Source organism: Rana temporaria, chromosome 3 (genome assembly GCF_905171775.1).
Source record: "Rana temporaria chromosome 3, aRanTem1.1, whole genome shotgun sequence".
Taxonomy (NCBI): domain Eukaryota; kingdom Metazoa; phylum Chordata; class Amphibia; order Anura; family Ranidae; genus Rana; species Rana temporaria.
The window spans coordinates 413790027-413815454 of NC_053491.1; the positions used below are offsets into that span (position 1 = coordinate 413790027).

At 43.6% G+C, this 25428-nt stretch overlaps 1 protein-coding gene across 1 annotated transcript in view; it reads left to right on the plus strand.

Annotated features, from left to right (window-relative positions):
* The window catches only part of LOC120930520, a 148299-nt gene extending 124040 nt beyond the window's left edge, over window positions 1-24259 (plus strand). The window contains exons 14-16 of the mRNA XM_040341697.1: window positions 8236-8316; window positions 22703-22802; window positions 23833-24259. Of these exons, the coding sequence (XP_040197631.1) occupies window positions 8236-8316; window positions 22703-22777 (156 nt within the window). The 3' untranslated portion in view covers window positions 22778-22802; window positions 23833-24259. The remainder of the gene's footprint in view (window positions 1-8235; window positions 8317-22702; window positions 22803-23832) is intronic.
* The last annotated feature ends 1169 nt before the right edge of the window (window positions 24260-25428 follow it).

Consider the following 25428-nt stretch of genomic DNA (forward strand, 5'->3'; position numbering starts at 1 on the left):
AGCCCCCTGGCATTTAACAGCCACGCGGTGTTCCTGGTTCCGGGACTATGTTGGTCCGGAACATTTAAGCTGTTGCAGGGAGCCCAGTGGTCGACTGGGTTCCCAATCTTGAAGATCCCAAGCGAATTAGCTGTTCGGTGGGGAATCCATCTGAGGAGAGCCAATGAGAGGCTGGCGATCCAATAGGGTCTCGACAAACCACCGGGGATCGAGGTATCCGGACACTGAGAGGCTGGTCACCTGTCAGTCCGTACCTGAAAGCAACTTGAAGGAGATCCAGGCGTAATTCTATCAAGGAGGTTAATTTCCGTAACCACGATCAGGAAGGCCTGTGGCAGAGGTCTTTCCCTGAGTTCATTGCAGGAGGGTCTGTGGCAGAGACTTTTCCCCTAAAGGTTCCAGTTCATAGCAGGAGGGTCTGTGGCAGAGACTTTTCCTTAAAGGTTCGAGCGATACTCTGGCTGCCAGGCCAGTGAGAGAGGCCTATGCAGGTACACTATTCCCACTCAAGCAGGAGTGGTGCAAGAAGTGTTACATGTGGAAGCAGGATTGTTTTCCCTATTGATATGCCTGAATCTGCTATTCTTCTTCTCCTTTTAACGCTACCTTGTTCACCACAAGTTTTATTGTTTTTAGCCAGCTGGGTAATAAAGAGCACAGCAAAAGACACCTGTCGTGGACATTCCATTTCTACTGCTATATGCACCATACACCCCTAGGAATTCGGAGAGCCACGAGGTAAATGTACCATCCAAAACAAACCAGCAGCTCCTTCGGGGATAGTCCTACAGTGATAATACACTGTCACTATACTAATGGCACTGGCTGGGAAAGGGTTAACGTCTAGGTGCAATGAAGGGGTTAACTGTGTGCCCAACAAAGTGAAATGTGTGCAATATGTGCTGCTTTTACTAAGCGATCTATCAGTTTACAAAGCTCTGTGTTGTTTAGAACACAAAACTCTCTTCCATTAATGAGGGAGCCGATCAGTGGGTCCCGGTGATCAATCATTGGTCAGGACTAGAGTTGAGCGGACACCTGGATGTTCGGGTTCGGGTCCGAACCCGAACTTTAAAAAAAAAGTTTGGGTTCGGGAACCTGAACCCCGAACCCTATTGTAGTCAATGGGACACAGACTTTTAGAAAAAAAAATGCGCCCCTTTAGGTCTGGTATGGATATTAAGGGGAACCCCGCCATCAATTTAAAAAAAAAAAAAAGACGTGCGGTTCCCCCTAAATATCCATAACCAGACCCTTCAGGTCTGGTATGGATATTCAGGGGAACCCCGCCGTCAATTTAAAAAGAAAATGATGTGCGGTTCCCCCTAAATATCCATAACCAGACCCGTTATCCGAGCACGTTGACCTGGCCGGCCACAGAAAAGAGGGGGGGACAGAATGTGGCCCCCCCTCTCCTGAACCGCACCAGGCCACATGCCCTCAACATGGGGAGGATGTCCCCATGTTGATGGGGACAAGGGTCTCATCCCCACAACCCTTGCCCGGTGGTTGTGGGGGTATGCGGGCGGGAGGTTTATCAGAATCTGGAAGACCCCTTTAACAAAGGGGACCCCCAGATCCTGACCCCCCCCCCTGTGTGAAATGGTAATGGGGTACACTGTACCCCTACCATTTCACGAAGGAAGTGTAAAGTCTTGTAAAAAAAAACACACTGACACCGTAGAATAAAGTCCTTTATTAATAAAAAGAAAAAACCTCCAGCGGTGATAATCCACTCGTTCCCGGCTTCCTGCGTTGTCCTGATCCTGCGACGGCTGCGGGTGATCTCCAGCGATGAGAAGATCCCGCGTCGGGTGATCTCCGCTCCAGCGATGAGAAGATCCATCCATCCAGCGCAGCAGCATCGCTGACCTCCTCTCATCGCTGGACACAGCCCAGCGAATGAGCGGGGTAAAGTTACAAGACTTTACACTTCCTTCGTGAAATGGTAGGGGTACAGTGTACCCCATTACCATTTCACACAGGGGGGGTCAGGATCTGGGGGTCCCCTTTGTTAAAGGGGTCTTCCAGATTCTGATAAACCTCCCGCCCGCATACCCCCACAACCACCGGGCAAGGGTTGTGGGGATGAGACTCTTGTCCCCATCAACATGGGGACATCCTCCCCATGTTAAGGGCATGTGGGCTGGTGCGGTTCAGGAGAGGGGGGGCTGCACTCTGTCCCCCCCTCTTTTCTTCGGTCGGCTAGGTCAACGTGCTCGGATAACGGGTCTGGTTATGGATATTTAGGGGGAACCGCGCGTCATTTTTGTTTAAAATTGACGGCGGGTTCCCCTTAATATCCATACCAGACCTAAAGGGTCTGGTTATTGAATTTGCGGGGACCTCCACGCATTTTTTTTCCCGAACTCCGATCCCGGACCCGAACTTTTTTAAATTATTCGGGTTCGGGAAAAACCCAAAGTCCGTACCGAACCCGAACTTTACAGTTCGGGTTCGCTCAACCCTAGTCAGGACCCTCTGATCGGCTTGTGCTGTTACAAATCACAGCACAGTCGGGGCAGTGGGCACGCACACCCCTTACCCGGAAGCGCTGATTACATATCAGATACATGATCCAGTGCACAGCAACGGTCCTGCTGCAGTAAATGAACATGGGATGGTTGCAAGGTGATTAAAGACCCAGTGGGGTTGATATACTAAAGCTGGAGAGTGCAAAATCCAGTGCAGTTCTGCATAGAGTCCAATTAGCTTCCAGGTTTTATTTGTCAAAGTTTAATTGAACAAGCTGAAGTTAGAAGCTGATTGGCTACCATGCAGAGCTGCACCAGATTTTGCACTCTCCAGTTTTAGTAAATCAACCCAGTGTCCCTTTAAAGTCCAAATCCCACCAAAACATTTTTGTTTTGGATTTAATAGTTTTGGGTTAAAGCCTCTGTCATGCTTTCATTTCTGTCTGTGACGGAGGCTTTCCACAATGGGGTCACAGACAGAAATAAAAACCTGACAGAAAGTGAGGAGGCAGTGCAATGCTCTGTTGACATTTTTTTCATTTTATTGGAAGTGTACAAACTGAACACTCCATTTGGGTCTCTGACCTCCGGTGCCATCCAGTGCACTGCAGAAAAATGCGACGTGTTCCCATTTTTGCACACAACTAAACATCACACATCACACCAGCATTGTGATGTGATTTGATCAAGGCACATAGAAAACAACAGGTTTCCATGTTTCCTCTTGGTGACTGGTGTTGATCTAAAGTGGAAAAATGCCAGGCACTGCACATATTGTGACCAGGTGCTCATTCATCCCCAGACTTACCAATAAATACATTTTAAAAAGGTTAGGCTTAATGACAACTTATGGGTACTTGGGCACTCTAACCACAGTACTCAGTCAAGGTTTTATTGATATGTCATTTATATTTCCTGAAATATTTAGACCATTAAAACTGGTGACAAAATGTATTTAGTTCCATTGTTTATTTTCCTTTGCAGATATTTAAAAGACTTGACATGCATATATTCCTGACTGATGAATTGTGTGTGTGGGAACACTAGAGTGTTTTTATTTTCTAAGTCAAAAAAAAAAAAACTAACATTTTTGCAGACTTTGCTTATGCCCATAGTCTCAGTGATGTAAAATATATATATGCTAAATTTCAAGAAGATTGGATAATATCTAGAGGTTGCACACTTTGATCTGTTTTGTAAAAGTAGGCATAAAATAAGATTTTTCAATGTTAATTACTTTATTTTATTTTATTGGGAAACCTAGAAATCACAAACCTAAAATACTATTAAAACTATACACTAAGATTAATAGGTAATATGATAGGCAAACATGTGTTTTAATCAACTTTGAACGATGCAATCCCTTGTTTTGTTTGCTTGGTGATGACTTTTCTGTGATGCTCGACTACCCTCAACAAGAATTGTTTTTGTTGTTCATCACTGACCAATTCGTTATACTTTTTTATCAGAGCAATTTCTCTTTCTGTGGTATCATTGACAACCTTAACCACTTCAATACCGCACATAGACATATGACGTCCACAAAGGGGATCTCCCACGTCCTGTACTTTGTGCGGTGATGTATGAATGATGCCTGCAGCTAGAGGCATCATTCAGATATCATTGTGTTCCGGCGGCGATCCTGCGCACCATAAGAACGATCATAGCAGCGGCTCCGCCGCTTGATCGTTCTTATAGGTGGTGGGAGGGGACATCACTCCCTCCCGCCACCTTCCGGTGCTTCTCCGGGCTCTCCCGTGCCATCGGGGGCCCGGAGAAAGAATCGCCCAGCACTAGATAAGAAGCATAGAGATGACTGGTGACCAGATGGTCACCAGTCATCTCTATGACCGTCAGAGGCCCGGGCGCGATGTGATGACGTCACGCCCGGGTACCAGGAAGTAAAAAAAGCCCCAATTGCAGCTAGTAAGCACGAGATCGGTGAATATTTTTTCCCGATCTCATGCTTTCCAGCCTGAAGGAGAGATGTGGGGTCTTATTGACCCCGCATCTCTCCTTAACCACTTAAGGACCTGCTCACGACTATATACGTCCTTTTTTAAAGATGGATATCTCGGTAACGGCAGCAGCTGCTGCCACAACTGAGATATCCATCTTTACTGTGAGCGGTCCTGTAAACGATAACGTGGTCTCCGCAGCGGATTGGCTGTGAGATCACCGTTATCGGCGGCGGGAGAGGGCCCCCCCTTCCGCTGCTCTCCCGCGCCCTCCGCTGGTTACCGGAGCCGTCGGTAGCGGCGGAGGCGATCGGGTCCTTTCCTCCCCTAGGCTGGGATACAAGTGAAGGCAAGATGGCCCCCACCCGTTCCCATAGCATAGCAGGGCGGAAGTGACGTCAAAACATCACTTCCGCCCATGCTTCTTAAAGCAATATTTTCTAAATGTCATTTTTTCAAATGGCAATTTTTTTTTTTTTTTTGCATTTAAGTCTAAATATGAGATCTGAGGTCTTTTTGACCCCAGATCTCATATTTTAGAGGACCTGTCATGTTTTTTTTCTATTACAAGGGATGTTTACATTGCTTGTAATAGGAATAAAAGTGATCCATATTTTTATTTATTTTTTCAGTGTAAAAAATAATGAAATAAATAAGAAAACAAAACAATTTTTTTTTTAAAGCGCTCAGTCCCGACGAGCTCGCGCGCAGAAGCAAACCCATACGTGAGTAGTGCCCGCATATGTGAGGTATCACAACGATCGTTAGAGCAATAATTCTAGCCCTAGACCTTCTCTGTAGCTCAAAAGATGCAACATATAGAATTTTTTAAATGTCGCCTATAGAGATTTTTAAGGGTAAAATTTTTACGCCATTCCACGATCGGGCGCAATTTATAAAACAATTGGGCTAACTTTACTGTTGTCTTATTTTTTTATTCAAAAAAGTAATTTTTTTTCCAAAAAAAGTGCACTTGTATGACAGCTGCGAAAATATAGTGTGACAAAAAGTATTGCAATGACCGCCATTTTCTTCTCTGGGGTGTTAGAAAAAAAATATATAATGTTTGGGGGTTTTAAGTAATTTTCTAGCAAAAAAAAATGTTTTAGTCTTGGAAAAGCCAAATCTGAAAAACAGCCAAGGTCCTTAAGTGGTTAAAGAGGACCTGTCACACACCTTTCCTATTACAAGGGATGTTTACATTCCTTGTAATAGGAATAAAAGTGATCAATTTTTTTTTTTTTTTTAAAGTGTAAAAAATAAATAAAGTAAAAAAAGAAAAAAAAAATTAAAACGCCTCTGTCCCCGGTAGCTCGCACTAAGAAGCGAACGCACACGTAAGTCCCGCCTATGTATGTAAACGTCGTTCAAACCACATATGTGAGGTATCGCAGCATGCGTTAGAGCATGTAGAGCAATTCTAGCACTAGACATACTCTGTAACTCTAAACTGGTAACCTGTAATTTTTTTTAAAGCGTCGCCTATGGAGATTTTTAAGTAACGAAGTTTGGCGCCAATCCATGAGTATGCACAATTTTAAAGCGTGACATGTTAGGTATCTATTTACTCGGTGTAACATCATCTTTCATATTTTACAAAAAAATTGGGCTAACTTTACTGTTTTGTTATTTTTCAATTAATGAAACAATTTTTTTCCCCAAAAAAAGGCGTTTGAAAAATGATTGCGCAAATACCGTGCAAGATAAAAAGTTGCAATGACCACCATTTTATTCCCTAGGGTGTCTGCTAAAAAACATATATAGTGTTTGGGGGTAAGTGAGTAATTTTCTAGCAAAATAATGATGATTTGTACATGTAGGAAAGAAGTGCCAGAATAGGCTCGGTATGGAGGTGGGTATAAAAGCCCTGTGTTGAAGGGGTTAAGAGCGTGCACATGGCTTCTTAGAGGGTCACTGCAGTATTCTGTCACGTCGTGGATCCCAAACAATTCAAAGAACGTCTTTGTTTCATTGGGGTAGATTCAGGTACAGCTGCGTGCTCCTTACGGAGGCGCAGTGTACCCTTTTTACCCTGCGCCTACGCAAATTATTTGCGCTACGCTTCATTCATGAAGCAGTAGCCACGTAATTTGCGTGGGCGCTCTTCAAAAATGCCCTGCGTAAGGGCGCCTAATGTAAATGATTCCGTAGGGGGCGGGAATCATTTAAATTAGGCGCGTTCCCGCGCCGAGCGTAGAGCGCATGCTCCGTCGGGAAACTTTCGCAAGGACGTCATTTGCTTCAAAGTGAACGTGAATGGCGTCCAGCGCCATTCACGATTCACTTACGCAAATTACGTAAATTTCAAACCTTGCGATGCGGGAACGACCGGTATACTATAGCATTGGCTGCCCCTGCTTTTAGCATGTGCAGCCTTACGCGAAACCCGACGTACGCAAACGACGTAAACTGCGTACGCAGGGCTCGCGTAATGTTGTGAATCGGCGTTAGTATGCAATTTGCATACTATACGCTGACCACAACGGGAACGCCACCTAGCGGCCAACGTAAGAATGCAGCCTAAGATATGAGGGCATAAGAGCCTTATGCCACGCATATCTTAGGCTGTAGTCGGCGTTACGAGGTTCCTGAATCGGGAGCATTCGTAACGCCGGCGCAAGTAAGCAATTGCGCTGCGTAACTATGGTTACGCAGACGCAATTGCTACCTGAATCTACCCCATAAGTAACAAAATGGCTCAGGTTTTTTCGTTCATAAACCATGTTTTTACCCTCTAATTGTTTCACTTCCTTTTTTCTTTGCAGGTTTGATTTCTAAATTTTTTGTCATATTTTCCTTAACAGCTTGACTGGATAGTATTTTAATGGATGTGATGACGGCAAGCCAACCACAAAAATGTTTCTCCGATTTCCCTTTCAATTCTGGTACATGCCCCTTGGATGTATTAGATGCTGTAGTATCAAAAGATATACCGATTATATTGTCACGTAGCCCTGATCGGTCCACTTCCCGAATGACTACTGCTCACCAGTGCCTTTCAGGGCAACAGGTATGCCAAGCAAATGCTTAAAATCTTTGCCAGTCACTAGAACTGCAACTCTATCTTCCAAGGTTTTGACATTCCCATGGGCAACTGAGGGCAACAGTTTACTATTCCAATGCAAGACCAAATGAGGAGGATTTTCTAAGAGTGACTCTTCGATTTCCTTTGCCATTTTACTTCTATTGATGGCCCGAGCTCGGTAAACGGTAGCTGGAGATATGGACATTTTTGAAACATTGTGGTCAAGGCTGTTTACAGTTGCTATAAAATAAGTACTTGTCGAATAGATAGCTGTTCTCGATCCCAAGTAGACGTGAGTGTCTGATCAAGAGGTTTAAATCTAGGACTTGAATGTAATTTTTTCGTTGCTGGAGGCGAAAACTCAGCCTCTTCGTCACTAGGTGCTTGTGATGATGGAGATGAGGCTTCCAGTATAACAGTCTTATTAATTTCAGCAATAGCTTTGTAATGTTTATTCTTATATCAATCTTTTTTTCTTCTTTTGTACACTTAGTTCAATGTTAGAAATTTCACTAGTTTGTGATAAAGGTGATCAATGTGTGCAACCCCTAAATATTATCCAATCTTCTTGAAATTTGGCATATATATCTTTTACATCACGGAGACTCGGGGTGTAAGCAAAGTCAAATGAAAATCACATCTTTGGAAAAATGAAACACCCTAGGGAACACTCATATAAGTGTGCTACTTTATAGGATATGAAGCCAATTGTCTATTCTTCAGATGATGTACAATGTAAATATCTCATGGATTCAGGGAAATTGTTCTGCCTTTGCAGGTCTGCTACAAGGGAGCGTGCACAAGCAAAGAAGCTGTATATGAGTCCCTGGCCTGTAATGCTGAGTGCCCTGGTCAAGTGGTAAGGTTGCATTATAAGAGTCTTTGGGGTTTCTTGTTTAATGAAAAGGTGTGATGAAAGAAATTTGTAGGGTGCAATTCCTGACCAGTTCTTATGAAAATGCTGTGATACTGACCCATTGTGTGTCAGTGTGTAAGGAGACACCAGACTACAGATGCATATTTAAATTTGATCTGTTGATCTCGGAGTAAGTAACAGTTCTTAAAGGGGTTGTATTGTAAAGGTTTGTCTTTTTTATTTTCTAAATAGGTTCCTTTAAGCTAGTGCATTTTGGTTCACTTACCTTTTCCTTTGATTTCCCTTCTAAATGTTTTTTTTCTTTGTTTGAATTTCTCACTTCCTGTTTCTCCTCAGTAAGCTTTCCACCATCATCTGCGCAGTGGGAAGTCATTTAGAACAGCTTACTGAACACCTTACTGAGGAGAAACAGGAAGTGAGAAAGTCAGACAAAGAAAACAAAGAAAAAAAACATTAAGAAGGGAAATTTAAGGAAAAAGGTAAGTGAACCAACAATGCACTAGCTTAAAGGAACCGATTTAGAAAATAAAAAAATAACCTTTACAACCCCTTTAAGCCCTGTACACACGGCCTGGAATCCCCGTCAGGAAAAAAACGTTGGTTTTCCCGATGGGATTCCTGGCTAGCTTACAATACAGACAACAATTCAAAAGAACCGCTGTTAGATAAACAATGCAGTGAAGCTAGGCTAAACCACCACCGATGAATTTAATAAGGATGCGTGCTTACCAGAAGGCAAGCTAATTGAGCTTGCGGCTGCACCCCAGCCAGGGCCTTTAATATGGAGCTGTTGCCAACATCAGAGATGAGAGTCCTCCCAGTAGATGAAGGGGTATGGAAATTCCAAGAAAAAAACTCACATAGTGATGTACCGAATATACTGAGAAATACCATATGATAACACATTCAGAGGAGAGAACCACCACCGATAGGGATCACCGCAAAACTTATGCGCTTACCAGACCAATAAATTTGCACGGCATGCGGCTGAACCCCAGCCAGGGCCTTTGCGGAACTATCTCCAACCTCATCAGATTGAGACTCCCCCAGTTTCCACGGCAACAGTTACCACCGAAAAATGAAATAAATCCAACAATAGTGACGTACCGTAGAATCTTGTGGTTTAATAGAATAAAAAATAACACTTACAAAAGATCAAAACTTTAAAATTGGAGCCGGCCGGCTATGTACGATCACCCGTCCTCGTGGACTGGGAGAACACAGTTGTACTCTAAATTTGCATACCCTGGCAGAAATTGTGACATTTTGGCATTAATATTGAAAATATGAGTGACTATGCCAAAAAAACTGTCTTTTATTTAAAGATAGCAATAACATAAAGACATTTATTATCACATGTTTTTTTGATCCTTTTTAAATCATAATGATAACAGAAATCACCTAAATGGCCCTGATAACAAGTTTACATATCCTGGAATGTTTGGCCTTGGTACAGACACAGAAGGTGGCACACACAGGTTAAAATGGCAATTAAAGGTTAATTTCCCACATTGGTGGCTTTTTAAATCACAATTGGTGTCTGTATATAAATAGTCAATGAGTTTGTTAGCTCTCACATGGATGCATTGATGGGGAGGTAGAAAAGAACAGTCAAAAGACATGCGTAACAAGGTAATGAAACCTTACAAAGATGGAAAAGGATATAAAAAGATATCCAAAGCCTTGAATATGCCAGTCAGTACTGATAATGTGGGGATCTCTTAAAACCAAGCCAAGGTCAGGTAGATCAAGAATTATTTCAGCCACAACTGCCACAAGAACTGTTTGGGATACAAAGAAAAACCCACAGGTAATCTCAGGAGAAATACAGGCTGCTCTGGAAAAAGATAATGTGGTGGTTTTTAAGGAGCACAATACGATGATACTTGAACAAAAAAGAGCTGCATGGTCGAGTTGCCAGAAAGAAGCCTTTATGTACAAGTTCCACAAAAGGCCTGGTTACAATATGCCTAACACCATCTTGACATGCCTCGTTGGCTTTTTTTGTGGCATTGGCTCAGTAAAGGCTTCCTTCTGGCACCTCAACCATGCAGCACTTTTTTGTTAAAATATTGTTGAATTGTGCTCCTTAAACAACCACACCATATTTTTTGGAGAGCAGCCTGTATTTCTCCTGCGGTTACCTGTGGGTTTTTCTTTGTATCCTGAGCAATTCTTCCGCCAGTTGTGGCTGCAATCTTTTTTGGTCTACTTTAACCTTGGCTTGGTATCAAAAGCCCCTAATTTTCCACTTCTTAATAAGTGATTAAACAGTACTGACTGGCATATTCAAGGCTTTGGATATCTTTTTATATCCTTTTCCATTGTTGTAAAGTTTCATTACCTTGTTATGCATGTCTTTTGACTGTTCTTTTCTACCTCCTCATGGTTCAGTGTCTCGCCTGCTTGGTGCATCCATGTGAGAGCTAACAAACTTGTTGACTATTTATAAACAGACACTAATTGTGATTTAAAGCCACAGATGTAGGAAATAAACCTTTAATTGCCAGTTTAACCTGTGTGTGCCACCTTCTGTGTCTGTACCAAGGCCAAACATTCCAGGGTGTGTAAACTTTTTATCAGGGCCATTTGGGTGATTTCTGTTATTATGATTTAAAAAAGATCCAAAAAACGTTGTTAATAAATGGCTTCATGTGATTGCTATCCTTAAATAAAAGACGAGTTTTTGGTCATGATCAATCATATTTTCAATATTAATGCCAGCATTTCACAATTCCTGCAAACTTTTGAGCATGACTATAAATTGGTGCCTTGTTGGTGTTTAGATCCTTGACTGAATGTAAATCCATACCGATCCAGTGGCTTTAAAATGTTGAGTAATTGTTGAATAACCAGTATGCCGGCTGAGTGTTAAGACTTCACAATGACTTACATGTTTGGGATTACAGTAAAACTGTACTACTTTAATAGATAATAAGAAATCACTGGGTTCACATCCATCCAAAACAACTGCTTCAGCTATTTTGTGTGTTTTTTGTTTTGTTTTTCATATCTTTATGAACTTCCACTGCCCAGATAGCCAATTGTGACAGCCTTTTAGAAGGCTGCCATTGCTAACTCCTGTAAACTCTACTAAAATTTCAGTAGATATTTACCGTATTTGCCGGTGTATAAGGCAACCGGACGTATAAGACGACCCCCTAATTTTACAGTTTAAGATTTTTTGCCTGTACTCACTGTATAAGACGACCCCCCTTCCAAGGCTTCCGACGCTTCATATTTCATCCTTCTGGAGCCATATTCTTCTTTATTCTTGCTGGAGCTGGAGCCATATTCTTCTTGCTGGAGCTGGAGCCAATCACGGTGAGCGATGTATTTTATTAATGAATACAAAGCCTGCTTGGATTGGCAGAGGCTGTAACATCATCAGCCCGCACCTCTCTTACTCTCAAAGCCAATCCGAGCAGGCTACTGTATGTAGGCACTCGGTTTGGCAGAGGTTGTTACTCCAATCCGAGCAGGCTCTGTATTCATTTGAATACATCGCTCACCGCGATTGACTAAGCGGTATATACTGTATGTAGCTTCGGCTACATACAGTATTACCGCACACCTAGCAGGCATGCGAGCAGCTGACCCAGCGTATAAGACGACCCCTGCTTTTTGGCCCTTTTCTTTAAGTGTAAAAGGTAGTCTTATACGCCAGCTAATACAGTATATATATTTTGAAATGATATGCTATGGAAGAGACCTCATCTGATTACCAATCCTGTATTATAGAATTTGGATATGTCAGTGGTCCTCAAACTGCGGCCTGTGAGCCAAATGAGGAGCTTTGCAAGGAGACACCATTCCTTCCACTGACACCAACAAGGGCACACCATTCCTTCCACTGACACCAGGAGAAGGGAATCATTCCTCTCACTGACACCAAGAATGGGGCATTTTTTCTTGCACTGATACCAATGATGGGACACTCAGTCCTCCCACTGACACCAGGAATGGTGCATAATTTCTCCCACTGATATAAACAATTAGGCACTATTCCTCCCACTAATACCAGTTGGTTACTATTGTTCATTCTACTGACTACAGGCACTATGTAAGTTTTTTTACTCCTACTGTCACTGGGGCATTTTCTACTTCCACTGTGGCCCCCCCTAAGAAGGACAGTAAACCAACCCTTTGTTTAGAAAGTTTGGAGAGCACTGGTATACAGGTATGTGATATTGATTTACAAATATGTACAAAACAAGACTATTCAATATAATAACACCCATCACAGTCTTCCATACCAAACTCATCAAACATATCTTAATAGACCTACTCTGTACACGAGTACAGTCATGCTGGAGAAGAAAAGGACCTTCCCCAAATTGTTGGCACAAAATGCCTTTTAGGTGCTGAAGGACTGGTAATTCTGTTCAGCTACTCCTGCAATCTAGCCACTTCTGCTAGACAACACAGCCAGGGCAAAATGTTTTGCAGTTAAAGGAATCTTGTGCTGGCTTGATTTGTAAAAGCACAGGCACAGTGATTGTTCTTGTCCTTTACTTTGCTGCACGTTAGGGTTGATTTAATCAGCATGTTCACTTTGCAAACTGAGGGCCAGATCCACAGCCAGCCGCCGTAACTTAAATATTCCCATTTAAGTTACACCGCCACAAAATTTCTACCTAAGTGCCCGATCCACAAAGCACTTACCTAGAAATCTTCGGCTGTGTAACTTAAATCCGGCCGGCGCAAGGCGTTCCTATTCAAATGGGGCGAGTCCCATTTAAATTAGGCCCGCGCCGGCCGTACTGCGCATGCTCACGACGTAATTTTCCCGATGTGCTTTGCGCGGTTTTACGTTGCCCCGAGTTTTGAGAATCGCGACGGGGGTAAAAAAAAAATACGAGTTGCGGCGAAAAAAAAAAAAAAATTGAAAAAAAAAAAAGACGGCGACGCGGGATAGAAGGGTCTACTTTTACAAGGTCTAAACAGTTTAGGCCTTGTAAAAAACAGCCCTAATTTTGCGTTTGCAAACTAATACTTACGGAGAAAAAACGAAGCGTAAAAGCTTCGTGGATCTCCGTAAGTGCTAATTTGCATACCCGAAGCGGCATTTCGACGAGAAATGCCCCCAGCGGCGGCCGAGGTACTGCATCCTAAGATCCGACAGTGTAAGTCCCTTACACATGTCGGATCTTCTGCCTATCTATTGGAAACTGATTCTGTGGATCAGTTCCAAAGATAGAAACAGGGATACGACGGCGTATCAGTAGATACGCCGTCGTATCCCTTTTGTTGATCTGGCCCAAAATTTCTACTTAGCGAATGATGTTAAGAAAAATTATTTTTTACTGTGCAAAGAACACCCAATCATGCTAAAGGAAAAAATGTAAAATAAATTCACATTGTTCACTCTACACAGCGGAATGTGAACCCTGCAAAGTGAAAGTTGTATTATCTTATGAAACAGGGGGGTACCAATGTGCCTACCACTTGGTGTCGTCAATGTATAAGTAAAAAAACTATAATGGTAGTGCTAATGTAAATATCAAATGACAAGCAGCAGCTGAACTCCTGCAATGTCAACCAACACAAATAAATATTGTAAAATGGTTGAAGCAGTGCTAATTGTCAAAGTGCTAGAAGTGCAAAGTGCTAATAACCATTTATCCAATATAAATATAACATAATATAATAAACGCAATCTGTGTAAGAGTATCTAACAATACATGTGCATCATATAATCCCAAAAAAATGTAAAAATAGAAAAATAATAAAAAAATGTATATTATATATACACAGGGCTCAAAATTTCAAGTCCTGAGCTACTAGCCAGGCCTCAAGAGTTACCCGCCACCAGTTGCCCCACCTAATTCATACACTGCCCTGCACCTAATTGCACCCGTAAACACGCCCTCGTAGATTATCTCATGGAATGACAATGTTTTATGCAGAATCAAGTTACAAAATTAAATATTACCAACAACAACTTTAACAAAATGGGACAGGGCACTGGGGACAGACCAGAGGGACAGGGCACTGGGGACAGACCAGAGGGACAGGGCACTTGGGGCAGACCAGAGGGACAGGGCACTTGGGGCAGACCAGAGGGACAGGGCACTGGGGGCAGACCAGAGGGACAGGGCACTAGAACTGGGTCTCTTCCCCATTCTCTTGCTGTCTCCTCTGCAACTCCCATCCATCCTCTCTCTCCCATTCATCTCATCATCAGGAGCCTGTGTGTGTGGCTCCACGCTTGCATGTCCCCACTTCCCCATTTTATTCAGGCTGGCAGAGAGGAGAGGAGCTGCAGCACAGCGGGAGGGAGTACAATCCAGCGCTGAGATCCACACAACTGTACAGCCATTGACACCATAGCACAGCGCACACTGACAGCGCACAGCACACATTGAGACCAGTCTGTTCACAGTGCTCAGGCTAAACTGTTGGACACTTACATAGAGCACAAGGAGAAGAAAAATGCACAAACTAGAAGGCTGCCGCTCTCATGTCAGGGCAACTTTCAGTGAGCGCTGCACCGGAGTGGTAATTTTTGCAATCCTCCACCTCACTCATTACTTTCTGCTCTCCAGCTACATTGGTCGGGGCCCGGGGGAGGGGGGCAGGCTCAGAGTGGTCATACTGTTAGGTCCCATGGCTTAATGAGAATTGTAAGTAGAGCACATGTGTACTGCTCTGCCTGTGCGTGGCTCACCAGACTACTTTTCCCGAGCATGCACCTTTCCTCTTCGGCCGCCAATCTCATCGGGACTCTAAGTGTAGGCACAGATTGGAGGGAGATTGGTCATGCAGCCCTGTCATCACTCGCCCCCAGCTTAAGTCCACTCGCCAAATGCTAGTAGGCGAGTGGAAATTTTGAGGGCTGATTTTATATATATATATATATATATATATATATATATATATATATATATATATATATATATATATATATATATATATATATATATATATATATATATAAATATGAGTCCAAAAAATATGTTTCCCAAAAAAGTAAATATATAATCATATAGGGCCAGATTCTCAGCCGAGATACGACAGAGTATCTCAGATACTCCGTCGTATCTCTCAGAGTATCTATGCGACTGATTCATAGAATCAGTTACGCATAGATATCCCTTAGATCCGACAGGTGTAATTGTTTTACACTGTCGGATCTTAGGATGCAATACCGCGGCCGCCGCTGGGGGGAGTTTGCGGCGTAAACCAGCGTCGGGTATGCAAATTAGTAGTTACGGTGATCCACAGCGGTTTTTCGCGTTCTCTACGTCACTGCTAGTCTAGTTTCCCGTCACAAAGTTAGTCGTCGTTTTAGGTGCACTAACTTTAGACAGCACACGTATGTGCTGTTTAAAGTATGGCCGTCGTTCCCGCATCGAAATGTAAAAATGTTTTTGGCTTGCGTAAAACGTCCGGAAATCCGAAAGTGCGTTACGCACGTCGTCGCCGTTCGAAAAAATGACGTCACTTCGCGCAAAGCACGGCGGGAATTTCGAAACGGAGCATGCGCAGTGGGTCCAGCACGGGAGCGCGTCTAATTTAAATGGCACACGCCCCTTTGAATTACGCAGGCTTACACCGGAGGCTGCCAGGCATATTCTCACAATCCACCACCCATGATGACAGCCCCTCACCTTAATGATGGACCCAGAAGGGTCAGACAAGTCGTCGATCAATCTCCAGCATTAAAGATGATATTCTCCAACGCTTATGTGTGTTCAGCAAGCGGGGATCACTGCAGCCTTTCCACCACTTCCCCCGTCTATTCCTAAGTTCTTTTTTTACTCTGTAGCTCAGGAACAAAACAAGAGGGACTCCATGGTGAAGTAAGTTTTATAAAGCAGGTAAAGCGTTTATTGTAAAAGTATTACATAAAAACATACATAAAAACAATGGTCAAAAAACTCCAAGCATTAAAAAACGCTATTAGAGTACACACACTTCCGGTCATGCCCGGAAGTTGACGTCACTAAGCGCCTCCTCCCAAGGAAAATGTTGTCTCTTCTGGGAGATTGTGACCCTTTGTGTGAACTATATGATTATATATTGACTTTTTTGGGAAACACCATTTTTTTTATTTATACAATATACATTTTTATATTATTTTTTTCTTTTTACTATTTTTTGACTTTTTGGATTATATAATTCACATGTATTGTTAGATACTCTTACACAGATTGTGTTTATTATATTATGTTATATTGGACCATTTATTAGCACTTTGCACTTCTAGCACCTTGCACTTTGACAATTAGTGCTGCTTCAACCCTTTTACAATATTGATTATCTTATGGTCAACATGGTGAAGTTGTGTTTATTTCAGTCATCCAATCATGTGAAGTAGGTCATCCTGTTTTTTTAAGTTTCCCTTCAGAGGATTGTGTAGTTAAAGTGAACACAACTTTAGTGTATTTATTAATCTAAGGGAACTTTAACTTTGCAAAGGGAATTTTCACTTTGTTGAGTAAACAACGGTTACACTTTTAAGCCCCATTGAATTATTGACCTGGAGGAAACATATAGGAGAGAAGCGGGAATAAATCTTTAAAACTAAAATTTTCCCCATCATGTACTGACAGGTGCTTTCGAGGTTGTGGTCAACGAGGAGATAAACTGCACACATGGTGGTCCTGCCCCCGCCTAGTTAGATTTTGGTCAAGGGTCTTTGGCCTATTATCCTCCCTATTTCATGTCCCCTTCCGTAAGGACGCCAAATATGCATTACTCCATTGCCCAATCCCGGGCCTCTTCTCTCATCAGTAGAAATTAGTCACATACCTATTTATCACTGCCAAGCGAACAATAGCGAGGGCCTGGAAAAAAACTTCTGTCTCATTCCCAGAGGTCAAGAATACCCTGATGACCCTTATGATCCATGAAAAGATGTCTAGCGTCCTCCACGACTCCCATGCTAAATTCCTTAAGGTATGGGCCCCGTGGTGGTCCTATACACTCCCTAGTTTGCACCCGTCTAGTCTAGGGCTCCAAATTCAATTTGACCTCACTTCCAGCCTGAGGGTCCTTCCTTTCTCCTTCTTTGCTTCTGGGCTTTTTGCTCATTGTTCTGCTGTATTCCTCCCCTCTTTCCCCCTCTGTTGTGTGTGTTTTTATGTTTGTTTCTTTGTTTTGTTTTGTTTTTGTTTCTTCTCTCATTATTATTTTTTTATTTTCTTCTCCCCCGTTTTGCGAATAACTCCGCCCCCCTTTACCTACCTTGGCCCCTGGGTCTCAAGGCTCAGGCATAACGCACTGCCCCCTGGTCCCGGCTGGAGAGATGGTGGTAATTTACAATTAGTTCCCTTATAGTATATATTTTATTATGTGCTTTCATGTGTACTTATGTTTTATGTCCATATGCCCTGCGTGGGAACTTGTTGTCTGTTTTCCCCTTTTTTTATATTTCAATAAAAATATTGTACCAGAAAAATAAATAAAAAAAAACAAAAATTTCCAGCAGGTAGGGTCTTTGGTAGACGAGAGTTTAAAAATAATTTCTGCAAGGATCCTCTTTTACGCACCGGCTAGCAATTTCTTTCTATCTGTACACTGGCTGTGGCGCATGTGAAATACAATGTACAGTTCTGGCCCATTGGATCCGAATGCTGATATAATGTATCTGGCCAATGGAACCAAGTAAAAATGCCTGCAAAACTCCAGCATGCGCTGTATTCCCGTATCAGATAATGAAAACTGTACCTTTCTGCAATCCATGTGTAACAAACACCTTTCCATAGTGCCGTTCCCATGACCCACCAGAGCACTGCAGAGGGAGGGGGGCCCGAGATCCCCCCGCTAACAGCTGGCAGAAGAGAAGAGCAGCGGGACATCAGCTGAGCGCCGCTCTACGCTTCCATGGCCCATGGGAGCTCTTGTTGCCACTCTGAGCACTGGGGGGGGGGCAAAATCCCCCGCTGGGAGAAGAGAAGGAGAGCAGTGAGAGGTCAGCTGAGTGCCAAGCGGCACAATACAGAAGGCATCTAGCAGACACAGCCTACATCACATACTAGGTCTTATTTTTGGGGTAGAGCTTATATTGCCGCCCTCCCCGAAAATCACAATAGGGCTTATTTTCGGGGTAGGTCTTATTTTCGGGGAAACACGTATGGAACTTGTATTATTCAGAGGAAAATACAGTGGAGACAGAATGAATGCAGGGAGGTTAGACCGGAAGATGGCATGTGTTATAATGTGTTGTAATACTTGCACAGTATGGCAAATACTGGCCAACGCCATCACAATTTAATTCTGCTTTCAGACTTGGCTGAATGCTTTCTCTTGGTCAGTGGTTTACTATGTAATGAAGCCAGGAGAAGTATGTCAATCCTATAGTTTGCTCTTTAAACATCCTCAGCCTTCATATTCTACTTAACATATTTTTTTTGTTAAGTACAACAGCCTGGCATTGGACTTGCTCCAGCCTGTGATTGGACAATTTAGGTGAAGTGCATTGATCACATCATCATATTTATGTAACCTTCAATGGCTCCTGGTGCAGTACTTACCTCCTTAGTTTGATTGATCCTGTGAGGTTACAGGCGGCTACAATAGAGACACTTTTTTAAAAATATGTTTGTTCTATGGGTAAGGCCCCTTTCACACATGTGGACTGTATGTCTGCCTTCATCCATCTGTGTACAGATGAAAAAGGGACATACATTCGCTGACACCCGATCTCGCCCGCTTCCTCCTGATTCTGCAGACAGAGGAAAACCCTATTTTTCCTTCCGTCTTTGGATCGGATCGGATGAACACGTACAGTTGGTCTATGTTCATCCGATCCGCCCCATAGGGGAAAGTAGAGAAAAGACAGGGCGGTCCCTGCACAATGTGCAGGGACCGTCCTGTCATCTGCCGGCTCAGCGGGGATCAACGGAGCGATCCCTGCTGAGCAAGCGGAGGTTCACGGGGTGGATCATTACTGATCTGCCCCGTGTGAAAGGGCCCTAAGGCGGGACCAAGACTCATTCTCATATCGGTCCTACATGCAGCTAGACGTCAGCCCTTAGGTGTGTGTTGCAGGGTGTCACAGGTTATTCAGCCCAAAACAGTACTGTTTCATGCATGGATGGTGGCATGAGGCCTAGGGCCTAAACACCCAATTATCCTAGCCCTTGTAATGTTAACCACCTCTTTTTTCTAGGAGTACCTACATGTGTTGTCCACATGTCAGCTTTCAGGGCCCAGACGGTTAGGCTTGCACCAGTAAGCAGACCTCATATTGCATTCCCCAGTTACTGGCTGACATAAATACTTAATTTCATATAATATGACAGAGGCTTCCAGATGCAGTCAAACTTCTTTACTCAAAAATCTCAGTTAATAATCATAACAGTCCAAATACTGGAAAAATCATATTCCACATAGTGGCTGGAGATTCTAAATACTTGAGAGATGCATAGCACCAGACCGGATTGTTTGTGGCTTATGCTGGCCTGCAAAGCCTCTCAATTAAAAGCATAATGGGCTAGTATGCATACTAGCCCATTATGTGACACTTTCCTGCAAACAAATCCAGCGCTGTCCCTTGTGCAGGTTGCATCTATCTTCTCGCCCCTCTTCCTTTCCGGGCCGCCGACTCTAGCTCTGTGATTCGCCGGAGCCGCGTGACATCTCGCACGCGTGCAGGAGCTTCCAGAAATGGCACAGTCCAACTGAAGCAACGGCACGGCGTTCCATTGCTTCAGTGCACATGTGCCGATGTCTTCGGCACATGCAGATACGGGGGATATCTACAGGTAAGTCTTAATATAGGCTTACCTGTAGCAAAAAGTGTTATGTAAGGGCTTACAACCACTTTAATGCAATCCTCACATGTTCTCCTGACACCATTCTGACCTTAGGGGAGGACAAAGGGAAACACTAACCTCTGTTTCTCTGCAGGATACTGTCCCAGTCTCTCCCATTTGCAGTTTGCCCTCTTGATACATATTTGAGTTGGTGGACATAGTAGAGAGAATCTTCCATCAGCCCCTTCCCCATAGGGTAGAGCACATACACCACTGGCAGAAACCTCCATCTCTCTCTGGTTTCCGACCAAGAATGACCCTGAGCCCAAGCTCCACCCACTTTATATAGGGCCACCCAAATGAAACTCCACCAAGAGTAGGAGCAACCCGTAAGGGAACCTCTGCCTAACTCCAGCTGCCTAAATATCTAAACTACATTTCATGATTTTCTAACGAAGATATTACTGGACGAAATGGTGTTTACTTTATATGTGTCTGGAGTTCAGATCTAAAATAACCGCAGATCACACTGCCAATCACAGCTGTCACATTATCGGAATGCCTGCCTCCGCCTCCTGTGAAAGGATTGGGAGGTGGCGGTGGGAAGGGGTTAAAGTTGGACAACAAAAACTCCAGGCAACAAAAAAACTATAATTGTAATATATTCCTGTATAGCTACAAAGGATATAAATCCACTTTTTGTGTGCACTGAATAATTTTGCAAACCCAGATATTACCAGTGACATCATCACTGTGCTGTACATGACCTGTGCAGAGCGCAACACTGTGGGAGGGGCCTAAAAGCTCCACCCACTTAGGGTGCCCACGTGTCCCGGATTGCCCGGGACTGTCCCGCAATTGACATGTTTGTCCTGGGTCCCGGGCAACTTCATGTCCCGGAATGAAATGGAGGACACAGCCACCCCATACTAACTGATAACTACATTTCCGGAACTGGTTGCTAGGGCCAGTGCTGCCTGGCATCTTGCAACCAGTGACAATTTACTCTCAGACAGTGAGACTGGGAGCGAGGCCTGCGCCTAGTGCACCTCCTCCTTCTCCGGCATCCAGCAGGGACTGGTGTGATCTTCACTCTCCAGATAGTGATGCCACTCCTTTCCTTCTACGCACATGGCTCATGCAGAGAGAGTGGCAGAAGCACTGCATCTGGTGGCAGGCTATGGGTGGCAAGGGCACTGCATCTGGTGGAAAGTGGCACATATACCTGAAAAATAACCCGCTGCCAAATTCCCCATCAACCCCCGAGACTACATTTCCCCCGCCCCCCTCATCTTTTTTGGGGAAGGTGTGTCCCTGAATGGCAGTTTGGAAATGTGGTCACCCTACACCCACTACAGGCTGCATGCAGAAAATTACAGGAGGGGGTGGAGACAATACCAGTCACCCTGCACAAGAGCAGCAATAAGCGGTCTTACAAGAAGCTCCAAGTTTAACATTGGATTACTGCACAGGATTGGAAAAAATACACAAAGCTCACCAAGATTGAAGTAAGAATAAAAAACGACTCCTGCATTTAGACAATTTGCTTAACCACTTCCTTACTGGGCACCTAAACCCCCTTCCTGCCCAGGACTTTTGCGATTCGGCACTGCGTCGCTTTAACTGACAATTGCGCGGTCGTGCGACGTGGCTCCCAAACAAAATTGACGTCCTTTTTCCCCCACAAATAGAGCTTTCTTTTGGTGGTATTTGATCACCTCTTCGATTTTTATTTTTTGCGCTATAAACAAAAATAGAGCGACAATTTTGAAAAAAATAAAATACATTTTTACTTGTTGCTGTAATAAATAGCTAAATTTTTTTTTAAAAAACATTTTTTATCCTCAGTCTAGGCCGATACGTATTCTACATTAGTAAAAAAAAAAAAAAAAAAAAAAAATCGCAATAAGCGACTGGTTTGCGCAAAAGTTATAGCGCCTACAAAATAAGGGACAGATCTATTATTTTTTATTTATTTTTTTACTAGAAATTGCGGCGATCTGCGATTTTTATTGCGACTGCGACATTATGGCGGACACATCGGACACTTTTTACACATTTTTGGCACCATTCACATTTATACTGCAATCAGTGCTATAAATATGCACTAATTACTGTATAAATGTGACTGGCATTGAAGGGGTTAACACTAGCGGGTGAGGAAGGGGTTAAATGTATTCCCTAATTAGTGTTCTAACTGTGGGGGAAGGGGGGTGACCGATCTGTGTCTCTATGTACAAGAGACACAGATCCTTCTCTTTTCTCCCCTGACAGCACCGCTGTCTGTGTGAGCCGGGAATGAGAGATGATCTCATATGTAAACATATGAGATCATCTCTCATTGGCCGCACAGATCGCCAAGGAAAAACCCACTCCGATTGGCCGTTCACAGCGATCTGTGATTGGCTGTGTCCAAGGGACACGGCCAGCACAGCAGTTCCCTGCTGCGCGCGCGGGAGCGCGCGCGGGGAACGCGGAAAGGGGCGGACGTCAATTGACGGCGCCCCAGAGATGTAGAACCACCCTGCGGCCGTATATAGTCGTACGGCCGTCGGGAAGTGGTTAAAAGAAAATTAATGCATTTCATTACACTCTGTGCTTGTTCTGTCATTGGATAGTAATATTCTTGTCTTGTCTATATTTTTCATCTTTTTTTTTTTTAGACGTGTAACCAGGCGGGAGAGTGTTATTGTAAAGATGAGCAACCCAATCCCAAATGTGCCATCTCTGGTGTCTAGAAAAGTAAAAAAAAAGTGATGCCCAGTAAGTACAAAACTGACTGTGCCTGATACTAGAATCACGTTACATTAAGGCAGCCCATACATGATTCATTTTTTTCTGGTTGAAAGCAACAAATGACTCGATTCCCTATACACACATTCAATGTGGATGGGGAATCACTCGCTGAGGTATTGTATTCTGGAAGCAAGGAGACTTCTCCACCGTCAGAATACTCTGTGTGGAAATTTTCCAACTGGAAAATTCAGCTAGTTCCTGCTGAACCGGTGTCCTGCCGAAAAAGTTCCCCCGGCCGATAAGGAGCCCCCTGTACTGTACAGGTGCGGCGCTTTCGCAGTGCGAACCTCAACTGAGCCTCCAAAAATAGCCGAAGATGTAGAGCTGAGAGTCCGTTCTACACGGCGACTGCGCACTGACTATGACACTGCCGCACACTCTCGATGCTAGTGCTACTCTGCAAGGGGCGGGGTGATTTTAGCAACACAGTACACGTCTTAGCGGGGCACATTGCAAAAGCCGCCCATCAACAGTGCAAAAGCCGCCCTTCATTTGTTTTAACACACCCCGCTAAGACGTGTACTTTATTGCTAAAATCACCTCCGCCCCTTGCAGAGTAGCACTAGCATCGGGAGCGTGCGGCAGTGTCATAGTCAGTGCGCAGGCGCTGTGTAGAGCTGACTCTATCAAAGGTTTTTCCGATGGAAAATCCGACCATGTGTACGCGGCATTAGGCAGGCTGTTTTTGCATCCAGACCACCTTATGTAGCGCCCATATGTGATGCTGATGCCTCCATGATTGAAATATAATATATAAAAGGGGCGGGCCAGGGACAGAAATGTCGGGCCCCAGAAATCAGGGAAGCCTCTTTCTAACTTGTTGCAGCTTCTAATGCACATTGTGAGAAGCTCACAGTGTGCAGTGAAATCAGAGTAAGTAATCACAATACAGGAGAGGAGTCTGTACACCTGTACAAGATTGAAGGCAAGGCAGGAGTTTTAACATTATCCTTCATCCATTGTAATGATCTCTGTCTATACACTTTCTCATTTTTAGATGAACTGGCGACAACTCCATGGAGCTTTACAGATGTGCTGGAAACTAGAAGAAAATAATGAAAATCTCATGAAACAAACACAGAATATTTCCTTTTCCCTTGCATCCCCCCACTTCTCTCTATACTAGCTTATTTGATGTATTTTCTATCTCCTGATGACTATTATACTATAAGCAGTCTTTTCTTTATACATCGGCGGTAAACACTGAATACTGTTAAATTGTACTGCATAGAAATAATCAGTTGGCATCTACAGACTGAATGTATTAGAGGTATGAGAAATTCTGACTGCACCCCTCACTTCCTCTATATGTATCTGATTGTTACTATTTGCCTGTACTCTTCCTTCAATCATCAGCTGTATTCTACCGTATGTTGTGCATTACTATGCTTATTACCTTCAATAAAAATGATTGCAACACAAAACACTGATTATTTCCTCACCACGGTTGGATTGGGTTATACTTGAACAACAACTGGCATCTCTGAACAATGTTTACGAGTCTTAGGGTGTACGTTTATCAAACGGTGATAATTTATCTCATTTCAGTTCTCAGAGAAAAATCTTCTCCTCTGGCACCCTGTTTATGAAGCGGAGAACATTTGTTCTCAGAAGGAGAATAGATGAGAAGTTTTTCCTCTGAGAACACCTGAGATCTGAGTAGAAGGGGGGAGGGGCTGCCTGTGATCTCCTGAGAAACTTGTGTGATTACAGAGCAGCTGAGTTTTAAAAGTGAAACCAAAGTTAAAAAGGTTGTGTTATTACATGAAAATAATAAGCGCTTTTTTAACTCAGTTTTTTTACACACATTTTGGCACTTTGTTTAAATGTGTGTTTTTAATTGCTAATTTTGGCATTATTTATGCATATTTTGGCATTTTTTTTAACATGGCATATTTTTTTAACACACATCTGGCCGTAGGTTATTTTATTGTGCATTTTTTTAAACACACATTTTGGTCCTTTAGCACACATTTTGGCACAGGTTATTTTAAAGCGGATGTGCGGCCAAAAAAAAATATTAAAAGCCATCAGCTACAAATACTGCAGCTGCTGACTTTTAATATCAGCACACTTACCTGTCCTGGAGTCCAGCGCCGTCCGCAGCAGAGGACGAGCGATCGCTCTTCACTCTGCTGCCCCCCCCCCCCGCCATCCGCTGTGAGGGAACCAGGAAGTGAAGCGCTCCGGCTTCACTGCCTGGTTCCCTACGGCGCATGCGCGAGTCGCGCTGCGCCTGCCGATTGGCTCCCGCTGTGTGCTGGGAGCCGAGTGTTCCCAGCACACAACGGGGGGTGACGGGATGTGATGCAATGCCCGTCTTTTGCCCGTGAATGCTGGGCCGGAAGTGGGTGCAAATACCTGTACAGGTATCTGCACCTCCCTCCCCCTGAAAGGTGTCAAATGTGACACCGGAGGGGGGGAGGGTTCCGATCAGCGCAAGTTCCACTTTAGGGTGGAGCTCCGCTTTAAGATGCATTTTGGTGTGGTTTGTAATGCACACTTTGTCGCTTTTTTTTAGCATATAGTTTGACACCTTTTTAATGTGCATTTTGATTTGCTAAATGTGAATGGTGTATAGTATATGAACGGA